This window comes from Mobula hypostoma, chromosome 5, assembly GCF_963921235.1.
Source record: "Mobula hypostoma chromosome 5, sMobHyp1.1, whole genome shotgun sequence".
Lineage (NCBI taxonomy): Eukaryota > Metazoa > Chordata > Chondrichthyes > Myliobatiformes > Myliobatidae > Mobula > Mobula hypostoma.
This window is the reverse complement of record NC_086101.1, coordinates 107,857,936-107,878,871: the sequence shown is the minus strand read 5'-3', so window position 1 is coordinate 107,878,871 and position 20,936 is coordinate 107,857,936. Positions and strand designations below refer to the sequence as shown.

The 20,936-nt window shown below is 50.6% G+C and overlaps 1 protein-coding gene across 4 annotated transcripts in view; it reads right to left on the bottom strand.

Annotated features, from left to right (window-relative positions):
* Positions 1-20,936, bottom strand: part of LOC134346901 (polyamine-transporting ATPase 13A3-like) — a 224,126-nt gene that overhangs the window by 21,356 nt on the left and 181,834 nt on the right. For 3 of the 4 annotated variants that reach the window (XM_063048732.1, XM_063048734.1, XM_063048735.1), the window contains exons 14-22: positions 19,560-19,621; positions 18,953-19,112; positions 17,670-17,771; positions 17,029-17,191; positions 15,434-15,554; positions 14,495-14,691; positions 5,847-5,998; positions 3,417-3,530; positions 2,792-2,871 (exon numbers count right to left, since the gene is read on the bottom strand). In XM_063048732.1, coding sequence (XP_062904802.1) covers positions 2,792-2,871; positions 3,417-3,530; positions 5,847-5,998; positions 14,495-14,691; positions 15,434-15,554; positions 17,029-17,191; positions 17,670-17,771; positions 18,953-19,112; positions 19,560-19,621 — 1,151 coding nt within the window. Of the gene's footprint in view, positions 1-2,791; positions 2,872-3,416; positions 3,531-5,846; positions 5,999-11,070; positions 11,196-14,494; positions 14,692-15,433; positions 15,555-17,028; positions 17,192-17,669; positions 17,772-18,952; positions 19,113-19,559; positions 19,622-20,936 lie in introns of all 4 variants that reach the window. The other variant, XM_063048733.1, reaches the window with a different exon arrangement.

The following is a 20,936-nucleotide window of genomic DNA, read 5'->3' as shown; positions in this document are numbered from 1 at the left end:
TGTGACGTTTATCTGACACTGTTTGTGACGTGTATCTGACACTCTCTGTATGTGACGTGTCTGACACTCTGTCTGTGACGTGTATCTGACACTGTCTGTGTCGTCTCTCTGACACTGTGTCTGTGACATGTATCTGACTGTGTCTGTGATGTTTATCTGACACTCTCTGTATGTGACGTGTATCTGACACTCTCTGTGTCTGTGACGTGTATCTGACACTGTGTCTGTGACGTTTATCTGACACTCTGTGTCTGTGACGTGTATCTGACACTCTCTGTCTGTGACGTTTCTCTGACACTGTCTGTGATGTGTATCTGACACTCTCTGTCTGTGATGTGTATCTGACACTGTGTCTGTGACATTTATCTGACACTGTGTCTCTGATGTTTCTCTGACACTGTGTCTGTGATGTGTATCTGACACTCTGTCTGTGATGTGACGTGTATCTGACACTCTGTCTGTGACGTGTATCTGACACACTGTGTCTGTGACGTTTATCTGACACTCTCTGTATGTGACATGTACCTGACACGCTCTGTATGTGACATTTATCTGACACTGTGTCTGTGATGTGTATCTGACACTGTGTCTGTGACGTGTATCTGACACTCTCTGTATGTGACGTGTATCTGACACTCTGTGCTTGTGACGTGTATCTGACACTCTCTGTCTGTGACGTGTATCTGACACACTCTGTCTGTGACGTTTATCTGACACTCTCTGTATGTGACATGTACCTGACACGCTCTGTATGTGACATTTATCTGACACTGTGTCTGTGATGTGTATCTGACACTGTGCTTGTGACGTGTATCTGACACTCTCTGTCTGTGACGTGTATCTGACACTCTCTGTGACGTGTATCTGACACTTTCTGTCTGTGACATGTATCTGACACTCTCTGTGACGTTTATCTGACACTCTCTGTATGTGACATTTATCTGACACTGTGTCTGTGACGTGTATCTGACACTCTCTGTATGTGACGTGTATCTGACACTCTGTGCTTGTGACGTTTATCTGACACTGTCTGTGATGTGTATCTGACACTCCCTGTCTGTGATGTTTATCTGACTCTCTCTGTGACGTGTATCTGACACTCCGTCTGTGACGTTTATCTGACACTCTTTGCCTGTGACGTGTTTCTGACACTCTGTGCCTGTGACGTGTTTCTGACACTCATTGTCTGTGACGTGTTTCTGACACTCTGTGTCTGTGACGTTTATCTGACACACTGTGTCTGTGACACTGCTTGAAATAAGTTTTTTAATGCCGATGTAGATATGACAATAAACTTGACTTTGTTAGTGGTGGTCTTATCCCCTGCTCTCTTCTGGTTCCCTGATCAAGCTTTCCTTGCTCCCCTCTCCCAGGCCCAGCAGTGATCCCACCTCTATGGTCATCCGTGGCAGATGTTCTCCCCTCCCTCGGTGATGAAACTTTCCCACGCGCCTCAGAATGCAAGTTATAATCGCATCAGGTGCAATCATCCCCTCAACAGAGTTCTTCCTGCCTCTCACGCAGCTTGTGTTTGGGGCAGCAAGGAAGGCCTTCATTTCTGGTGTAGAGGGCTCCTGTCATTGTGTCAGTAGCTCGGTTTGTACTGCTGGCTGTTTTGTGAGTCCCGGGTGGGGACTCAACAACTGAAGAATACCACCCTGCCCAGATGTAGAAGGAATCTTCATTGCTGTTTCTGTCACAATTTTGTTTTATCAGTCAGGATTGTTAGCCCTGAACTGAACCCTCAAATGTGGATGGACCAGTCCTTTCTCTACACTTTGACCTGTTTGGCATGGATGATCCTACCAAGAGCTAAAGCCCCTGAAAAACGGGGAGAAATAATTGCAACAGTGATGTGGTGTTTCCCTCATTGAGAGCATTTACTAAGTCATCACAAATATATACAAATTATAAAAAACATATCTTCACAACAAATTGGTCTTTTTAATCTTCTTATCCTTCCTTGGTTCCTTTTCTTCTTTTTTGGGCTCCTCCAAAGGTTTGGTTTCTTTCTCTTCTTCTCCATTTTCTTCAGCTTCCTTTTTTTCCTCCTCTTGATCTGTGGTGTCGTTTTCTGGTTCCTCCTCTGCTGAGACAGATTCTTCAGAAGTCCCATCTGCATCTGTAGTAGGCTTGTTTCTCACTGGGCTCTCCTGTGCTGAGGGACTCGCATTCCGCCCAGTAGGCATGTTTACACTGATAGAATGAATGACCATAGCAGTTGCCCTATACTTTGCCTCTTGCCGCTGTGACTGCAACCCAAGCTCTCGCGCTTCTCCGCCGTACCTGCCTCGGCTGGAACTTTGGCCCTGATTCCAGTCAACAGAACTCTCCGGGTCACTGAGGCACACAAGCTTCCACACCACGACAAGGTCCTCTTGGAGGATCAAAAGACAATTGATTTCTTTAATCAAGGCCAGCATCTTGGCTTGCACGGACTAAATAGGCAAAAGGCCACTTTTCCCACTCTACGACTCCGACGTCTGTCTGAAATGACAGCTCTCTATCCCTGTAACCCTGTGCCCTCGTTCCAGACTCTCCCAATGGTGAGGTTGCAGGAGATGGCACTGCACTGTACTGACTAGCATCGTAACGGAGCAGAGGGGAGGGGAAGAGCTTCCTGATCTCGGAGCCAGGATACTGAAGAGCGGATGGTATGTAGGGCAGGGTCCCATGTTATAAACTCAGCCGTCGGGACGCAGGAGCAGCTGGGGAGGGGCAGGGTGCTACGGGGTGTGAAAGGGAATGTGAAGTGTGCGGGACGGGGGAAGAGAATGGGAGACTCACGCACTCAAGACTTTGCAGAGATTTGATCAGCTTGGTCTTCATGTCAGGGGACATCCTTGCAAATACAGTCCCACACAGAGTGACCTGTAAGATAAGGCGAGGGGGGAGGTGAGTAAGAGAGAGAGAGAGAGAGAGAGAGAGTGCGCGCGAGTGAGGGGGGCGTGTGAGAGAGCAAGCGAGGGAGAAGTTTGAGAAAGTGAGTGAGGGGGTTGGGTGAGGGACAGAGGAAGAGAACGAATGAGGAGGTAGGGAGAGAGAACGAATGAGGAGGGAGGGAGAGAGAACAATCGAGGAGGGAGGGAGAGAAGAAGAACAAGGAGGGAGGGAGAGAGGAAGAATGAGGAGGGAGGGAGAGGAAGATTGAGGAGGGAGGGAGAGAGGAAGATCGAGGGGGGATGGAGAGAGGAAGATCAGGGAGGGAGGGAGAGAGGAAGAATGAGGGGGTAGGGAGAGAGGAAGAATGAGGGATGAATATAAAAAGGAACAAATGGGGGGTGGAAGGAAGTAGGAAGGGAATGAGGGGGGAGTGAGAAGGGTTCATGACTTGAATCTACAGACACTAAACACTGATTGTCCCCAAACATAGACAGGACATTCACCTCTGGGTTACAACCTCCACCAGGACCCACCTTGGGCAGCAACTCAGGGAATTGGTCTTCGATCACGGCCAATGATGGGCCATCGATAACTAGATGGATCCTGGGTTTGTCTTCCTCCCGCTCATTGCCAGAGAGACGGGCTTCCTGCAACACCAGAAACATCCATTAACAACCCTTCACCCAGACACCCTGTCCCATCACACAGTCCCAGGGTCAGACATAGAGTGAGGCTCCCTCCACACCATCCCATCACACACTCCCAGGGTCAGACACAGAGTGAAACTCCCCCACACCGTTCCATCACACACTCCCAGGGTCAGACAGAGTGAGGCTCCCTCCACACTGTCCCATCACACACTCCAGGGGTCAGACACAGAGTGAAGCTCCCTCCACACCATCCCATCACACACTCCTGGGCCAAGGCAACGCGGGTTGATATGGAATACAATTCTCTCCCCACTGATTTGAATTAGCACCCTCTCAACACTCCAATATGATATTAAACAAGTTGGTATAAAGAGCCCAGGACAATGTTGTCCAACCTGTTTTATCTGTCAGAGTGGAGAGGGTCAAGCCCTCCTTTTAGAGGTGGGGGAACATTTGAAACTGATGTCTAGACCCAACACATTCAGATATTGCTCTAGTCTTGACCCAAACCATTCACCAACTCTGTCACATCCTTGGAGTGTAACCCCGCCAAGTTTTAATCACTCCCAAGTCTGGACCTCCTGGCTGACAGGGAGTACCACTGAACCACTGGGGGGACAGGTGGAGGGAGAATGGAGAAGATCTCGCTCCGTCCTGTCACAGCCATCTGTGGGAGCCTGCTGTACACACAGTGACTGGTTTTCCCTGAGAAAGGGCTGTAGGGCAGTGACCCAGTCTGTGTGTGTGTGGGGGGGGGGGCGGGGAACAATTGCTTGAGAATGAAAGGGAAAGGTGTCTTTCACAGAGTAGATATGTTACAAAACATCTTTAACCCCCCCCCTCCCAAGCCCACTTCAGTGCTGTGAGCAGTCTGAGTCACATGTTTGTTTATTTATTTTTTTGCATACAATGCAGAGTAGTCCCTGCCTCCCTCCGAGCCACGCCGTCCAGCAATCCCCTAATTTAATCCCAGGACAATTTGCAATGTCCAGTTAACCTTACCAACAAGTCGATCTTTACCAGCAATCCCCTAATTTAATCACGGGGGGGGGGACAATTTGCAATGTCCAATTAACCTTATGACACCTTTACGAGAATGAAGAGTATACTGACCAATACTAAACTAGGCATGACAACCTGCCTCAGAGCACTGAAATGTTACGTTTATCCAGTTATGTTATATGGCTCAGAATGTTGGACAATATCTAGTAACATGAGGAAACGAATTGTAGCAGCAGAAATGTGGTTTTTGAGGAGATGCAAAGAATATCATGGACGAAATGAATATCTAACGAGGATTTCATGAACAGAGAAAACACAAAAAGAGAATTAATGTATGAGATCATGAAAAGGCAACGTAAAACTTCATTGGACATGTGATTAGGAAAGAGGAGTTAGAATGCACGGTAATTATGGGAAAGATTGAAGGGAAGAAAGCAAGAGGAAGGCAAAGACAAATGATGATGGAGACAGCAGACAGAGAACTGGAAATGAATACCAATGAACTGATCCACTTGACCCGAAACAGGAGTGTGTGGGCCATGGCAGTCAAAGCTCAATCTGGGCACGGCACCTGATGATGATGATGATGATGATGATGATGAATTAACCTTACCAACTGGTCGATCTTTTGTCTGTGGTAGGAAACCAGAGCACCCGGAGGAAACCTACACGGTCTTGGGAAGAATGTACAAACTCCTTACAGACGGTGGCGAGAATTGAACCTAGAACGCCTGTACTGTAAACCACTAACCACTTCGCTACCATGTGGCCCATAGCTAAGGGAGGATGTGCTGGCATTGGAGAGGGTCCAGAGGAGGTTCATGAGAATGGTCCTGGGCATGAAAGGGTTAATGTACGAGGAGTGTTTGGTGGCTCTGGCCTTGTACTCGCTGTGGTGGGTGGGGGGGAATCTTGATGACACCTATCGAGTGTTGAAAGTCCTAGATAGAGTGGACGTGGAGAGGATGTTTCCTATAGTGGGTGTGTCTAGGACCAGAGGGCACAGCCTCAGAACAGAGGGACGTTCATTTAAAATGAAGATGAGGAGGAATTTCTTTAGCCAGAGGGTGGTGAATCTGTGGAATTCACTGCCACAGACGACTGTGAAGGCCAGGTTATTGGGTATACTTAAAGTGGAGTTTGATCGGTTCTTGATTAGTCAGGGTGTGAAGTGTTACGGGGAGAAGTTAGGAGAGTGGGGTTAAGAGGGAGAATGAACCAGCCATGAGCCATCAGAGGAGCAGTCTCGATGGGCTGAATGGCCCAATCCTACTCCCGTGTCTGATGTGCTCCTTGACTCAGGGCTCTCACCTGTTGGGACTGCCGATCCCTCATGCTGCTCCAGCTGACGGAGGCCCGGGAGGTGGCCGTGGGTGATTTTGCCTTCACTCGGATCACCTTCTCCGCATTCCCAATCATCCCGGACTCCTTGGCTGCCTGGACGGCGGTCAATGTGCTATCTCCTGGGGAAAGGGAGCAGGATAAATCCTGATCAGTTTATTGTTGTCACATGTACGGAGATACAGTGAACAGCTGATCTTGCGTACTGTTCGTAGATATCAGACACTGTTCACACAGTGCACTGAGGCAGAACAAGGTAAAACAATAACAATGCAGAATAGAGTGTCACAGCCACAGAGAAAGTGCGGTACAGGTAATCAATAAAGTGTAAGATCATAACAAGGTAGATTATGAAGTCAAGACTCCATCTTATCGTACAAGAGATCCATCCAATAGTCTGATAAAACTGGACAACAAACTTTTTCCTCACAATTTTATTGATTATGACAGACGCTTGAAGCTGAACACAAATATAATTTTACATTACCTGTATCATGTAGGAATTTGGAGAAACAAGAATATAATGCATTTAATTCCATAACAGTGCTGATGATTTGCAAAAGTTCAACTAAGCTAAAAATGTTTTATTGATGATTTTCATTTGTGCTCATTGTCTGAGTGTCTCACTTGTGTCCAATAATAATCAGCCAGCATTGATGGATTCCAGTTGCCCTGATACCATTTCTCCATGACGACAATGTCCTGGTGAAACCTTTCACCATGCTCATAGAACCATAGAACACTACAGCACAGAAAACAGGCCATTCAGCCCTTCTAGTCTGTGCCAAAACTTTATTCTGCTAGTCCCATTGACCTGCATCCAGTCTATAACCCTCCAGACCTCTCCCATCCATGTACCTATCCAATTTATTCTTAAAACTTAAGGGTGATCCCGCATTTACCACGTCAGATGGCAGCTCGTTCCACACTCCCACCACTCTCTGAGTGAAGAAGTTCCCCCTAAACCTTTCCCCTTTCACTCTAAAGCCATGTCCTCCCGTATTTATCTCTCCTAATCTAAGTGGAAAGAGCCTATTCACATCTACTCTGTCGAAACCCCTCATGAAGGCAGATAAATCCCCAGGGCCAGATGGTCTGCATCCTAGAGTGCTTAAGGAAGTAGCCCAAGAAATAGTGGATGCATTAGTGATAATTTTTCAAAACTCGTTAGATTCTGGACTAGTTCCTGAGGATTGGAGGGTGGCTAATGTAACCCCACTTTTTAAAAAAGGAGGGAGAGAGAAACCGGGGAATTATAGACCGGTTAGCCTAACGTCGGTGGTGGGAAAACTGCTGGAGTCAGTTATCAAGGATGTGATAACAGCACATTTGGAAAGCGGTGAAATGATCGGACAAAGTCAGCATGGATTTGTGAAAGGAAAATCATGTCTGACGAATCTCATAGAATTTTTTGAGGATGTAACTAGTAGAGTGGATAGGGGAGAACCAGTGGATGTGGTATATTTGGATTTTCAAAAGGCTTTTGACAAGGTCCCACACAGGAGATTAGTGTGCAAACTTAAAGCACACGGTATTGGGGGTAAGGTACTGGTGTGGGTGGAGAATTGGTTAGCAGACAGGAAGCAAAGAGTGGGAATAAACGGGACCTTTTCAGAATGGCAGGCGGTGACTAGTGGGGTACCGCAAGGCTCAGTGCTGGGACCCCAGTTGTTTACAATATATATTAATGACTTGGATGAGGGAATTAAATGCAGCATCTCCAAGTTTGCGGATGACACGAAGCTGGGCGGCAGTGTTAGCAGTGAGGAGGATGCTAAGAGGATGCAGAGTGACTTGGATAGGTTGGGTGAGTGGGCAAACTCATGGCAGATGCAATTTAATGTGGATAAATGTGAAGTTATCCACTTTGGTGGCAAAAATAGGAAAACAGATTATTATCTGAATGGTGGCCGATTAGGAAAAGGGGAGGTGCAACGAGACCTGGGTGTCATTATACACCAGTCATTGAAAGTGGGCATGCAGGTACAGCAGGTGATGAAAAAGGCGAATGGTATGCTGGCATTTATAGCGAGAGGATTCGAGTACAGGAGCAGGGAGGTACTACTGCAGTTGTACAAGGCCTTGGTGAGACCACACCTGGAGTATTGTGTGCAGTTTTGGTCCCCTAATCTGAGGAAAGACATCTTTGCCATAGAGGGAGTACAAAGAAGGTTCACCAGATTGATTCCTGGGATGGCAGGACTTTCATATGAAGAAAGACTGGATGAACTGGGCTTGTACTCGTTGGAATTTAGAAGATTGAGGGGGGATCTGATTGAAACGTATAAGATCCTAAAGGGATTGGACAGGCTAGATGCAGGAAGATTGTTCCCGATGTTGGGGAAGTCCAGAACGAGGGGTCACAGTTTGAGGATAGAGGGGAAGCCTTTTAGGACCGAGATTAGGAAAAACTTCTTCACACAGAGAGTGGTGAATCTGTGGAATTCTCTGCCACAGCAAACTGTTGAGGCCAGTTCATTGGCTATGTTTAAGAGGGAGTTAGATATGGCCCTTGTGGCTACAGGGGTCAGGGGGTATGGAGGGAAGGCTGGGGTGGGGTTCTGAGTTGGATGATCAGCCATGATCATAATAAATGGCGGTGCAGGCTCGAAGGGCCGAATGGCCTACTCCTGCACCTATTTTCTATGTTTCTATAATTTTGTAAACTTCTTATCAAATCTCCCCTCATTCTTCTACGCTCCAAGGAATAAAGTCCTAACCTGTTCAATCTTTCCCTGTAACTCAACTCCTGAAGACCTGGCAACATCCTCTCTGCACTCTTTCAATCTTGCCGATATCCTTCCTATAGTTAGGTGACAAGAACTATACACAATACTCCAAATTTGGCCTCACCAATGTCTTATACAACCTCCCCATAACATCCCAACTCTGACAATGCCAAGATTTGCAGGGAAGAAGTCTAAATGGGAATGCAGAAAGTGAATCTTTAGTGACATGTTGCATTTCATGGTTTTCTATGCTTGAAGCATGTTGCCAACAGGCTGCATGTCGTTTGGTGCTCTGTAGTTGCCAAGAAAATCTTCAACAACATCTTTGAATGCCTTCCATGCGATTTTCTCCAGTTCCAGTACAAGTTGTTTGATGACGCGTTTGATATGTAAACCAACAAGAATGCCTTCCCTAATCTTGGCATCAGTTATTCTGACTTGAATTATGAATTGAAATAACAAACATAGACAATTTCAAAATAATGGTGCCTGATACAGAAATTTCATGGTGATTTTCATTATCAGTGGTCCAAAATCCATAAGATTGCCCAAGAAGTTTTCAGGAAGCCAAATCTTTGTTGTCCAGTGTAACAGTGGGATAGACACACTATAATTTTACAAAGCCCTGACAGGTTCTCCTCAGCCAGATAAAACAATTTGGAACTGGAATTAGATTATTATTATCACATGCACCGAGTGAGATACAGTGAAAAACCTCTCTTGCATTCTGTTCATGCAGATCAGATCAGTAGACAGAGCCCTGAGGTAGAACAAGGGAAAACAATAACAGAGCGCAGAACCAAGTGTAACTGCAGTGCAGATGCTGGAATCCGGAGCCGCAAACAATCTGCAGATTGAGAGCATCTTTGCGGGGGGAATCTCCCCACAGACGCAGCTTGACCTGCTCAGTTCCTCCAGCAGGTTCTCTGTAACCGGGAGCAGATCAGACAAGCGGAGAGGCAGTTTGCATTCTAATGTTTGAAGGTGGCTGGAGTCTGAGGCTGTGAACTGTACACAGGATATCCTGCAGGAACTCAGCAGGCCAGGCAGTATCTATGGAAAAGAGTAAACAGTTGATGTTTCAGGCCGAGACCCTTCAGCAGGACTGGAAAAAAAGATGAGAAGTCAGAGTAAAAAGAATGGGGGGGGAAGGAAAGGAACAAATACAAGCTAGTAGGTGATAGGTGAAACTGTAACGGGGAGGGAGGGGAGTGAAGTAAAGAGCTGGGAAGTTGATTGGTGAAAGAGATCAGGAGGAGGAGAACCAGGGGGAGGTGATGAGTTAGTAAGAAGGTAAGGGAGGGAAATGGGAATGGCGAAGGGGGGCACAATTACTGGAAGTTCGAGAAATTGACATTCAGGCCATCAGGTTGGGAGCTACCCAGACGGAGGATAAGGTGTTGCACCCTGAACGTAGCCTCATCGTGACAGCAGAGGAGGTCATGCACTGACATGTCGAAGTGGAATGGGAAGTAGAATTAAAATGGGTGGCCACCGGGAGATCACGCTTTTTCTGGCAGACGAAACATAGGTGCTCAGTGAAGCAGTCTCCAGATTTATGTCAGGTCTCATAGTTTTCTCGAACTTCTGGTAATTGCTTCCCACCTCACCATTCCTATTTCCCTTCCCATTCACCATTCCCATTCCCCTCTCCCACCTATCTCCTTACCTGCCCATCACCTCCCTCTGGTGCTCCTAACCCCTTCCGTTTCTTCCAGGGCCTTCTGTCCTCTCCTATCAGATTCCCCTTCTCCAGCCCTTTATCTTTCACCAATTGACTTCCCAGCTCTCACCCTTCCCCCGTCTCCCAGTTTCACCTCTCACCTACTACCTTGTACTTCTTCCTCCCCTCCCCCACCTTCTTACTCTTTTTCCCAGTCCTGATGAAGGATCTCAGCCCGAAACTTCGACTGTTTACACTTTTCCGTAGATGCGCCTGGCCTGCTAAGTTCCTCCAGCATTCCATGTGGTTGAATGAGGTAGCTGTTCCTGAAGCTGGTGGTGTGGGACTTCCTGCCCGATGGTAGCAGTGAGAAGATGGCCTGGCCCGGATGGCGGACGTCTTTGATGATGGGCGTTGACTTTGAGGCAGCAGCTCCTGTAGATGTGACCGATGATGGGGAGGGATGTGCTCGTGGGGTACTGTGCAGAGTCCAGAACTCTCTGCAGCTTATGTACCTACACAGTCCAGTTCCCACACCATACCGTGATGCAACCAGTCAGGATAGTTTCAACAGCTCACGTTCAGAAGTTTGTTAGAGTGTTTTGTAACAAGCCAAACCTCCTTGATCTCCTAAGAAAGTAAAGACACTGGCATACTTTGCTTGAGATTGCACCCACATGCTGGAGCTAGGATAGGTCACCCAAGCTGTTAACGCTCAGGGATCTACAGCTGCTGACTCTCTAGATCATTGATGGAGACTGTAATGTTTTCGCCCTTCCCCACCACCCCCTCAGCCCCGTACCTGTAACCATGACGAGCCGGATTTCGGCCTCGAGGAGCTCCCTGAAGACGGATGAGGTGACCTTCTTCAGCCGGTTTTCCAGGACCACCAGCCCAGCGAAGGTCATGTCTTGCTCCACAAACATCCTGAAACACGGGGCAGAGTCATCATCAGCCAGACTGGGATCACAACGCGGTGCAGGGTGGAGCAAGCAAACGCCAGCGTAGAATGGATGCACAGCCCCAGAGTACAGGAGCAGGGACACCACAGGCACAAATTACGAGACAGTGATGAGTCAAGGAATGGTGCGTGCATTTCTGGTCACCCAGACAGAGGAAGGATGTCATTAAACTGAGAAGAGTGCAGGAACTATTAACTCAGATGTTAGAACATATACTCAGGGGCCACTTTATTAGGTACGCTCATACACTTGCACGTAAACGCAAATACCCAATCAGCCAATCATGTGGCAGCAACTCAATGCATAAAAGCATGCAGACATGGTCAAGAAGTTCAGTTGTTGTTCAGACCAAACATCTGAACGGGGAAGTAATGTGATCTCAGTGACTTTGACTGCGGAATAATTGTTGGTGCCAGATGGGGTGGTTTGAGTATCTCAGAAACTGCTGATTGCCTGGGACTTTCACTCCCAACAATCTCTAGAGTTTACAGAGAGTGGTGTGAAAACAAAAACATCCAGTGAGAGTTAGCTCTGTGGGTGAAAATGCCTTGTCAATGAGAGAAGTCAGAGGAGAATGGTCAGACTGGTTCAAGCTGACAGGAAGGTGACAGTAACTCAAATAACCACACGTTACAACAGTGGTATGCAGAAGAGCATCTGCGAACACACAATACATTGAACATTGAAGTGGATGGGCTACAGCAGCAGACCATGAACGTACAGGAGTACAGGCAGTGGCCACTTTATCCTGTATTGCCTGTAGCTAATAGGGTTGCCACTGAGAGCACAACAGTAGAGCACAGTGCTGGCCTTTCGGCCCACAATGTTGTGCTGTTCTATAACCTACTCCACAATCAACCTAACCCTTCCTGCCCATGTAGCTCGATTCTTCTTTCATCCATGTGTCAAACTAAGTCTCTTAAATGTCCCAAATGCCTCTACCACCATCCCTGGCAGAGCATTCCACTCACCCAGCACCCTGTAAAAAGAAATTACCTCTGACATCACCCCCCACCCCCGCACTTTCCTCCAATTACTTTAAAATGATGTCCCCCATATTAGTCATTTCAGACCTGGGAACGTTTCTGGCCGCCCACTCTATCACCTTGTACATTTATGTTTGCTACCTAAAACTTCCTAGACTTGAGGGCTTGAGTGATGAGGAAAGGCTGGGCAGGCTGAGGCCACTTTCCCAGGGACCACAAGTAGGAGTTATGAGGGGTGACTTTACTGAAGTTTATTAAGTCATGAGGGTTGCAGAGATGGAGAACGGTCACAGACATCTTCCCCTGGGTAGGACAGAGGGGACCTGAGGGGCAACGTTTTCACCCAGAGAATGGCCCATATATGGAACAAGCTGCCAGAGGAAGTGGATGGAGCAAGTATATTAACTTGGACATACACAGGCACACTCACTCCTAAAGTCAAACACCCACCTGTCTCTCTCCATCCCTCACACACACCTGTCTCTCTCTCCCTCACACACACACTTGTCTCTCCGTCCCTCACACACATACACCTGTCTTTCTCCCTCACACACACCCCACCCATGTCTCTCTCTCTCTCTCTCTCTCACACACACACACACACACAGAGTCTGCCCTCCTCTCTTTCTCATTGTGTATAATCCTGCCAAACCGGGCTACTGTGCTCCATACCTTGAACTCACTACCACAGATCGTGAAGAAATGAGAATGGGCAAAGCAGTGTGAGGTACCTTTCAAAGAGGTAAAGGAAATAGTGACATCAGACACAGTACTGACACATTATGATCCACACTGTCCAGTGAGGCTTGCCTGTGATGCCACACCTTATGGTCTAGGTACAGTCACGTTCCATGTTACAAGTGATGGAAGTGAACACCCCATAGCATTTGCATCACGTTCCCTTATCGCTGGAGGGAAAAATTATGCACAGGTTGACAGAGAGGCTCGAGTCTGGTTTGGGGTGTAAAATGCTTCAACCAGTACTTGTATGAGAGGGAGTTTACCCTCATTATTGATCATCAACCACCAGTGTCCATTCTCAATCCACGGAGGGTGCGCTACAAATGTCAGCAGCCATGGGCTCTGTTTCTTGGAGGACACAACTACAGGATCGAATTCAGGAGGACAAGTAATCATGGAAATGCTGATGGATTGTTCTGTTTACCCTTGGATAAGGAAATACCTGAAAATTTTACAAAAAAGAACACTCCACTTGATGTATTCTCCCTAATGCAAATCAAAAGTCTCCTTTTTACGACAGAGATGATCCAAAAGGAAATCAGAAAAGACCCCGCACTCTCTCAGGTCTCCATAGCAACCCAAAGTGGCTGGACTGTGCAGCAGAAATCCCAGTTGGCCCCCCCCCCCCCCCCATTTACCAGTGCCGGGATGAACTTGCCCTTGACCGGGGTTGCCTTATGTGGGGATTGGGAGGAGTTGTACCATCCAAGCTGAGATCTAAAGTGTTGGAGGAGCTGCATACTGGTCATCTAGCCATGGTGAAATGACAGTGTTGGATCTAAGCTTTTCTCTTGTGGCCTGGGAGAGATCAGCAGAATGAGAAGCTTGCCACACACTGTTCTGGATGCCAACATGTCTAGATATTGCTAAGAGCATTGCCTCTCCATCTCTGGGAATGACAGAGGATTCACATGGATTTTGCCAGACCATTCATGGCCACAAATTTCTTGGTGGATGCAGCTACAAAGAGGCCAAAAGTGTTCCCAATAGCATCCACTACAGCCTTGCAGAATGTTAATGTACTGAGAAGCCTCTTCTCAAGGACCGATGTTCCAGAACACTTAGTCAGTGACAAAGGACCACAGTTTGTTGTGTCATTGCTGAAAATGAATGAAAAAAGACACATTTTATCTGCACCATACCACCCAGCTACAAATGACTTGGCAGAAAGGTTTGTCCAGTCTAAAGAACACGGTGTGAGCAACGTCAGTGGAACACACTACACTGACACTGTTGTGCCAAAAGTTAAGAACTGTTTGCAGATCCAATTGAAATAACCCTTACGCACTTTATCGTTAAGTTACAACAAGTGGTGCTTATCTCGGAAACGCACCTGGGCCCGTGTAACTGCAGCGTCCCGTTCCAATCGGTCCATAGCATCAGTCGTGACCTAACCTGTGGCAAGCCCAAATCCAAGAGACCTCACCACCGGTGAGCTCGTTCTTATATACCCTGGTCACTTCTCTCCAGCCCTACTTCCACCCATCACATGACCACTGCTTCGGGCAGTGCAGACTCAGGTGGGCAGAGACAATACCTTGGTCACCCAGCAGCCGGGTCATCCTTCCCCCGCACATCACACATTCGATCCCAACAATTGTTTCCTCCTGCTCCGGCCAACGTCCTAGGATTCTTACTGCAGACACCGAATCAGAAGCTCGCCAATTTCCTCCTCGCAACAGCCTCCACAACCAGCAACTCACCAGCTCATCTCCTGCACTCGTGCTTGCAAACCTAGTCTCAGAAGGATTATGCAGAAAAGAGTCAGTTGTTGGAGAAGAAAGTCAGCTCCTACAACCAGCGTGGAGGAGGTCCCAGAGCCTGAGAGTGTTTCACAGCCACCAGTCTCACCTGCCAGCCGAGTGACCGCCCCCTTGTCAGCAAAGACGTTATCCCACAGCAGTCAGAGATCCTCAAAAGCAATGAAATCCTTAGGCCTGAATGGGACAATTTACTGTGCTGTGGATGTCTGTATAGTTCAGTATACTCTGAATGTGTGTTTATGTATGCACATATATAGTTGTTTAGTATAGTATACAGTGAATGTGTGTTTATGTATGCACGTATATAGTTGTATAATATAGTATACAGTGAATATATGTATGCGTGTTTACATATGCACATGTATAGTTGAATTGCATTCTCCTTTGAGCTGGTGATTACAGCTAAGCAGGAGGGAGTGTTGTGTATTTAATATGCGAGTAATATTGTAAATGTGTTGTTTGAATAAGCATTCTTTGTTATTTACATAATTCATTGTGGTTTATCATCATTTCACTCTGTTTGCATCCGCGCTACACCCAAAGCAGGGTTCCCAGCCTTTTTTGTGCCATGGGCCAATACCATTAGGGAAGGGTCCATGAACCCCAGGTTGGGAACTTCTGGCTTATCACTGGGCTCCCTGTGTACAACACATAACATCTCTCTGTCTCATGCACACACACCCCACCCGTCACTCCCTACGCCCCTCACTCACCTCTTTACATTTTTGATGTCAGCTTCTTGGAAAGAGCTGGTGAAATTGCGGAAGGCCAGGCCGATAACCCGGTAACCACGCTGCGTGAAGCTCTCCATCACCACCTGGAAATCGTTGGGAACTGCTCCAGGAAACGGAATGAGTTACCATGGAAATCAGCACAGGGAACGGCCAGTGGGGAGAGCACAGGAGGGGAAGGGTTAACGAAGGGGCAAATAACGGAGAGAGCATGGGGGAGGGAGGGACGGTGGGGAGAGGAGGGGGGGAGGGAGATGGAGGGCAGGGAAAGGACAGAGGGTTGGGGAGAGGCGAGGAGGGGGAGGGGAGAGGGAGATGAGGGAGGAAAGACGGAGGAGGGGTGGGGGGAGATGGGAGGGCAGGGAGAGGAGGGAGGGAAGGTGGGGGATGGGTTAGGGAGAGGGAGGTCAGGAGGGTGTAGTTGGGGGAGTGGGGGAAGAGGGAAGCCAGTCTGACACACAGGACCAGTGCTAACATCCCATCCCCCATCCCCATGTCTGACCTTCGCTCCCGCCTCCTCCCACCCCCCAGTCCCCACCCCAAGCTCCAATGTCCTGAGAAGGGAGGGAAGGGAATGGGTATTTCCAGACACCACCTGCCCTGTGCTGGGGTGATGGGTCTTTGATTCTGCCGGCTGTTTTACTGAGGTAGTGGGGTGTAGATGGAGTCCTTGGAGGGGAGGCTGGTTTTCGTGATGTATGGAGCTGTCTGTAGTTTCTTACGGGGAGAGCTCCTGCCATACCGAGCTGTGACGGGATTTTGTCTGGTACCTCATTAGTAATTGTTGAGGGTTGAAGGGGACTAGCTGAATTTCTTTAACCTCCCAAAGAAGTAAGCTTTCTTGGCCACGATGTCTAGACAGATGGCCACGGACAGGCAACTGGTGATGTTCTCACCTGGGAGCATGGAGCTCTCAACCACAGCAACGTGGATGTGGGAGCAGCTTGTGCACCCCCCACCCCACCCCGCTGAAATCCGTCACCAGATCTATCGTCTGACCGTGAGACTCAGATGGGACAGTGAAATGCTCGTGTTGCAGACGCTTGTCGTTCATTAGGCGGTGCGTTGAGGTAGAACGAGATAAAACATTATGAAAGGTGTACAAGCCACAGGGACCGCAGCGCGGGCAGAAAGACCTGAAGCAGATGATACTGGTAACAACGGGGTAGAAGCTGGCCTTGGGCCAGGTAGTGCCTGCTTTTCTTCTGGGGTGGGCAAGAAGAGGGAACATCCAGGCTGGTCTTCGATTCTGTTTTGCTGAGGCTGTGGGAAGTGTAGACTGAGCCCATGGAGGGGAGGCTGGATTCCTGGGAATGGGAACCTCATGGAATGTGGGAAAAATCAGACTTTGAAAGATTTTTATGCGGCACTGGGTAGGGACCCGGGTTCAGCTCTAAACTCTGCCACGGTGTGTATGTGGGATTTGCAATCTGCCCCGCTGTGAGGACACATGAACCCCCGAGAAGGTCGGTGTCGGGGCGGGAGGGGTAAATGACTCCTACTAAACTGCAATTAATTCCTTCCCTTGACCAGCAGGGAGGAGCTCAGGCTGGTCTCCCCCAACCCCAGGACTGTACCCGAGTCTGGGCTGCACAGATTCACCACCGTCTCCGGGGCCCCCTTGCAATAGGCCACCAGCCGCTGTTGGTCCAGGTCCTTGGCGATGACCGTCATCCGCTGCAGTGACGAGGAGAAAGGGAACTGCCGAAGAATGCCGATGCCTGAGCGGAAACGGCAGACCTGCAATGGGGGGAGGGGAGGAGGGGGGAGAGGGAGAGGGTTGAGGGGGAGAAGGGGAGGGGGAACGGGAGGGGAGGGGAGAAGGGGAGAGAGAGGGGGAAGGGGAAGTGAAGGGGAGAAAGTTAGGCAGGGAATCAGGGGAACAATGGGGAGGAGAGAAGGAAGTGAGAGGGAGAAGTGAGGAAAGAACTCGGCCAAGAGGAAGGAAGTAGAGGGGAGAGGGGACAAAGGGTCAACAGAGGTGGGGAGTGGGGGTCTGGCTTGAGGGTCAGCCGTGGGGGAGAGGAGGAGGACAAGACCGACACAGCGCAGGGAGGATGAGACCGAGAAGGCTGGGGGGGGGGGGTGGGGGAGGGTCGATGAAAGACAGGGTGGGGGGGAGGGCTGCTGGAACGAGACGGGTGCCATTCTAAACGGGTTGGGCCGGTCCAGTCATCGGCTGGGGTAGTGGACCCCCCCCTCGACAACCCACACTCACCAGCCGAGTGGAGCTGCCCTGGGGCTGGGGGAGCCGGGTGGGCCTGACGACGAGCAGCGGCTGGGGTGGGTCCGGACGTCCGGAGACCATCTCCTCCAGGATCTGCAAGCAGAGGGAATCCCCCAAGTGAGCCAATACAGTGAACAGGGGAAGGTCATTTTACCCAACCATGGGACCACAACCCCTTCCCTTCCCATCCCATCAGTAACCCCCCCACTGACATTCCTCACCCTCTTCCCCCTGGGACCCCACCTCATCACTCAGGATTCCTCCTCCACTGTCCCCTCCACCCTCCAATTCTCCTCCCTCCCCTAGGACCCTTTCACCTTTCACCTCCCCCTCCACAGGATCCAGCCACCCCAGGACTCTGCACCGCCCCTCCCACGCCCCTTACAAGGTGGAGAGCTCCCTCCTCACTGTCCCTCCTGTGGTGGGAAGCTCCCTCCTCACTGTCCCTCCTGCGGTGGGGAGCTCCCTCCTCACTGTCCCTCCTGCGGTGGGAACTCCTCCTCACTGTCCCTCCTGTGGTTGGGAGCTCCCTCCTCACTGTCCCTCCTGCGGTGGGGAGCTCCCTCCTCACTACCTCTCCCACGCCCCTTCCAAGGTGGGGAGCTCCCTCTTCACTGTCCCTCCTGTGGTGGGAAGCTCCCTCCTCACTGTCCCTCCTATGGTGGGGAGCTCCCTCCTCACTGTCCCTCCTGCGGTGGGGAGCTCCCTCCTCACTGTCCCTCCTGCAGTGGGGAGCTCCTCCTCACTGTCCCTCCTGCGGTGGGGAGCTCCCTCCTCACTGTCCCTCCTGCGGTGGGAACTCCTCCTCACTGTCCCTCCTGCGGTGGGGAGCTCCCTCCTCACTGTCCCTCCTGCGGTGGGGAGCTCCCTCCTCACTGTCCCTCCTGCAGTGGGGAGCTCCTCCTCACTGTCCCTCCTGCGGTGGGGAGCTCCCTCCTCACTGTCCCTCCTGCGGTGGGAACTCCTCCTCACTGTCCCTCCTGCGGTGGGGAGCTCCCTCCTCACTGCCCCTCCTGCGGAGGGGAGCTCCCTCCTCAGTCTCTCCTGCGGTGGGGAACTCCTCCTCACTGTCCCTCCTGCGGTGGGGAGCTCCCTCCTCACTGTCCCTCCTGCAGTGGGGAACTCCTCCTCACTGTCCCTCCTGCGGTGGGGAGCTCCCTCCTCACCACCTCTCCAGCGTGGGGAACTCCTCGTCACTGCCCCGCCCATAGTGGGAAGCAACCTTGCTAGGCCAGAACTTTCTCAGGTTGGGGTGGGTTGGATGTTGTACTCACCCAGTTGGTGGCCCGGAAGAGGGCGAGATCGAGGGGCTCTCCCTGGAGGGAGGTGTGGGACGAAGTGAGGGTCAGCGAGTGACAGGTCGCCATGGCAGCCAACACCTCCTCTTCCTCCTTCAGCGCCTGTGCCATCAGCTCACTGTCGCTGTACAGGAAGCTGCCAATCACAGGGGGGATTGTCAGGCAGATCGGTGACAGGGGTAGTTTGGGAAAAATCCATGGAGATGGGGTTGTCTGGAGCTGTAGGCTGGGGACGACTCCAAACAGGCTCTGTCCGAATTGTGTCTGTCAACTAGCAAAGGGGGGCTCGAGGGTGTTTACACATAGGGGGTGTGCTGGGGCTGTAGGGCTACTGGAATCCATTTGTGGCTAGTCTGGACGGGACACTGGGGTATCTGCCTGTTGTGCGACGTGGGGACAGGGTATGTCGACAGAGCGTGCAGCGCTGGGGAATAAGGGGTCCTTTTGTAAGGGGGGGGGTCGGACCGGCAGGGCATCTGCCTGTATGGGGAGGGTATCAAAAGAGGGGTTCCACCTGTCGAGAGCAGGTCAACTGGCAGCAGGGGAACAGTCTCCCAGGAACAGCATTTACCCATCCACTCACCTCTTATTTTTAGCTGGGACCACGGTGTACAGATCCATCCCACTCTCCGTCAGGGTTCCTGTCTGCAGCACGGAAAAAACAATGTTAAATCCCGATGCCTCACTCTAGAGGGGCAGCTGAGCAAACACCACAATGGGAGGGGTGGCACCGAGAAGGGGTCCCCTTGTGGGAGGGGCGGCACTGAGGGAGGAATCCCGCTGTGGGAGGGGCGGCACTGAGGGAGGAATCCCGCTGTAGGAGGGGCGGTGCTGAGGGTTGATCTGCCCCTGGAGGGGTGGCACCGAGAAGGGGTCCCCTTGTGGGAGGGGCGGCACGGAGGGAGGAATCCCACTGTAGGAGGGGTGGCACTGAGGGAGGAATCCCGCTGTGGGAGGGGCGGCACTGAGGGAGGAATCCCGCTGTGGGAGGGGCGGCACTGAGGGAGGAATCCCGCTGTAGGAGGGGCGGTGCTGAGGGTTGATCTGCCCCTGGAGGGATGGCACCGAGAAGGGGTCCCCTTGTGGGAGGGGCGGCACTGAGGGAGGAATCCCGCTGTAGGAGGGGCGGTGCTGAGGGAGGAATCCCGCTGTGGGAGGGGCGGCACTGAGGGAGGAATCCCGCTGTGGGAGGGGCGGCACTGAGGGAGGAATCCCGCTGTAGGAGGGGCGGTGCTGAGGGTTGATCTGCCCCTGGAGGGATGGCACCGAGAAGGGGTCCCCTTGTGGGAGGGGCGGCACTGAGGGAGGAATCCCGCTGTAGGAGGGGCAGTGCTGAGGGTTGATCTGCCCCTGGAGGGGTGGCACTGAGGACGGGTCTGACTGTGCGAAGGGCGGTCGCACGTGGGAGGGCAGTGCAGAGGGGAGGTCCTGATGTGGGTGGGGAGGCACAGTGGGAGGGGGCAGTCCCACCACGGAAGGAGAGGTGCTGAGGAAGAGTCCCATCGTGGGAGCAGCGGCACATAGTGGGGGGGGGGTCCTGCCTTGGGATAGAGTGCCTTGGGATAGAGGCACTGAGGGAGGAGAGGATCCTGCGGTAGGAGTGGTGGTGCTGAGGGGAGGTCCCACCGTGGAAGGGGTGCACTGAGGGAGGGGCAGTACTGAGGGAGATGTTATGTTTTGCAACTTCAAAACATTAAACTAATTCCAAGAAAACACGGAAGTCCGAAAATACGAGTGTAACTTTATCTTTACTTTAAGCGACTTTTTTATATTATATATATATAATAATAAATAAATATATGTGTGTGTGTGTGTATATCTGTGTGTGTGTGTGTGTGTGTGTGTGTATATCTGTGTGTGTGTGTATATATATATATATATATAGTTGAGGCGTTCCAAGTCTCGCTGCCGTAAAGCAGTGTGCTGAGGACACAGGCCCTGTAGACTGCAACCTTGGTGT